The sequence below is a fragment of the Trachurus trachurus genome (assembly GCF_905171665.1).
Source record: "Trachurus trachurus genome assembly, chromosome: 12".
Lineage (NCBI taxonomy): Eukaryota > Metazoa > Chordata > Actinopteri > Carangiformes > Carangidae > Trachurus > Trachurus trachurus.
This window is the reverse complement of record NC_139908.1, coordinates 20,603,661-20,605,343: the sequence shown is the minus strand read 5'-3', so window position 1 is coordinate 20,605,343 and position 1,683 is coordinate 20,603,661. Positions and strand designations below refer to the sequence as shown.

At 42.9% G+C, this 1,683-nt stretch overlaps 1 protein-coding gene across 1 annotated transcript; it reads left to right on the top strand.

Annotated features, from left to right (window-relative positions):
- Positions 1–308: 308 nt before the first annotated feature.
- On the top strand, positions 309–899 carry LOC310995117 (heat shock protein 30-like; the record flags this gene model as incomplete). Its single annotated transcript, XM_083984046.1, has 1 exon — positions 309–899. One exon carries the CDS (start codon positions 309–311, stop codon positions 897–899), a length of 591 nt encoding a protein of 196 aa, XP_083840172.1.
- Positions 900–1,683: the final 784 nt, after the last annotated feature.

The window sequence follows — 1,683 nt, the reverse complement described above, 5'->3', positions numbered from 1 at the left end:
AGTTATTATAAGTGCTTTCATCATGCAACAAAATATTTACCTGAGATTCTGTCAAAGAGGAAACTTCCTGAACACACGAGATTGATCCAGTGACGTCATCAGTGCTGAGTATCAGCTCCACCCAGTGGAGAGCTGTGGTAACAACAGGAAAGTTCCTGAAGACTCTGGAGCTCCTCCAGTTAGAGGATAAAAGCTGGGACAGTCCCACTGCTGAGACACTAACAACACAAGCAACACAGAGGACAAGAGACACTTTAACAGTGTTTGATCTGACAACAAGAGGACTCAACAACAGACACACACTGAAGATGCTGTGCTCTCATGGATTCCAGTCTGCCCTCAGTCCAGTCAGCTTCTACTGGCCTGTACGCTGCAGTCTGTGGCCAGAGGTCAGACCTCTGCTCCAGCAGCAGCATCTACTGCAGAGAAACCTACAGGAGCTGATGGACAAACTTCAACACAACATCCTGGAGGAGAGCAGTGTGGCCGTGCAGCCAGTCTCCTACCAGCTGGACAAAGAGGGAGAGCACTTGAAGCTGAGCCTGGACACTGGAGGCTTTTCCCCAGAGGAGCTGTCTGTCAGGCAGGTGGGCAGGAAGCTGAGAGTCAGCGGGAAGACAGAGAAGAAGCAGGAGGACGGGAAAGGCTCCTACTCTTACAGACTCCAGGAGTTCAGACAGGAGTTTGATCTGCCTGAAGGCCTGAACCCTGAAGCCGTCACCTGCTGCCTGGCTCCAGACGGGAAGCTCCACATCCAGGCAGCCACAGCTCCATGTGCTGAGGAGGCTGAGAGAGAGCTGACTATCAAGAGGAGCCAGGAGGAGGACACACAGCAGACACAAGACAGCAGCTCAGAGACACACAACAGCTCACAGGACAAAGATCAACACGTGGACTGATCACAGTGTTGATGTGTTAATGAGAGATATTTTATATGGATGAATGATATGCTCTTTTGTATGTTTGTATCTGAACATGATTAAATGAATGTTTCTGAATCAATGTTTTGTTCATGTTTTCTTCCTAATATTTGAAACAGACATGTGTAGGTAAACCTCAGTAAAATATACAAAAAAGAAATGATTTACATACGTGATGAAAATCGTAGAAGATATTAGAAAAAGAAACAGGAAAATATGAAACAATATTTAGGTATGTTTCTAAAAAGATGTTTTAACAAAAATATATCAAAGAACCAAAAAATACAAGCCCTTCATACAGAGGATCTGAACGGAAAAATGTCACTTGAGGTTATTCAAAGAAATGCCATTTTAAGGTTTCTGTTACATGATTTTGATTTCACTACTGTGAACTAATTTACATTATAGTCAGCTACAGACGTTGTTCTGTTTGGATGCTTGAAGGATTGATCATCTTCACTCTGCTGTTTGTAACACTGATCAAATCTTCACACATGAATAGTTTGTCTTCAATTACTAAAATGTAACACTCGAGTTAATCGGGACAGTAAAAAACATCAATGTAAACTAACAATACACTGAATTGATTGATAATTTATCAACTCTAAACAAGTGTAAATTTCTACATCACAGTTTCTCTGATCAGACTGTGTGTTGTAAACAGTGGCTTCACTTTCAACAAGCTGCCTCCTTCTGCTGATCCAGGATGGGTCAGAGGGAGCAGAGCAGACTGAAAGTGTAGAATGGACAAAGTGAACAGAAA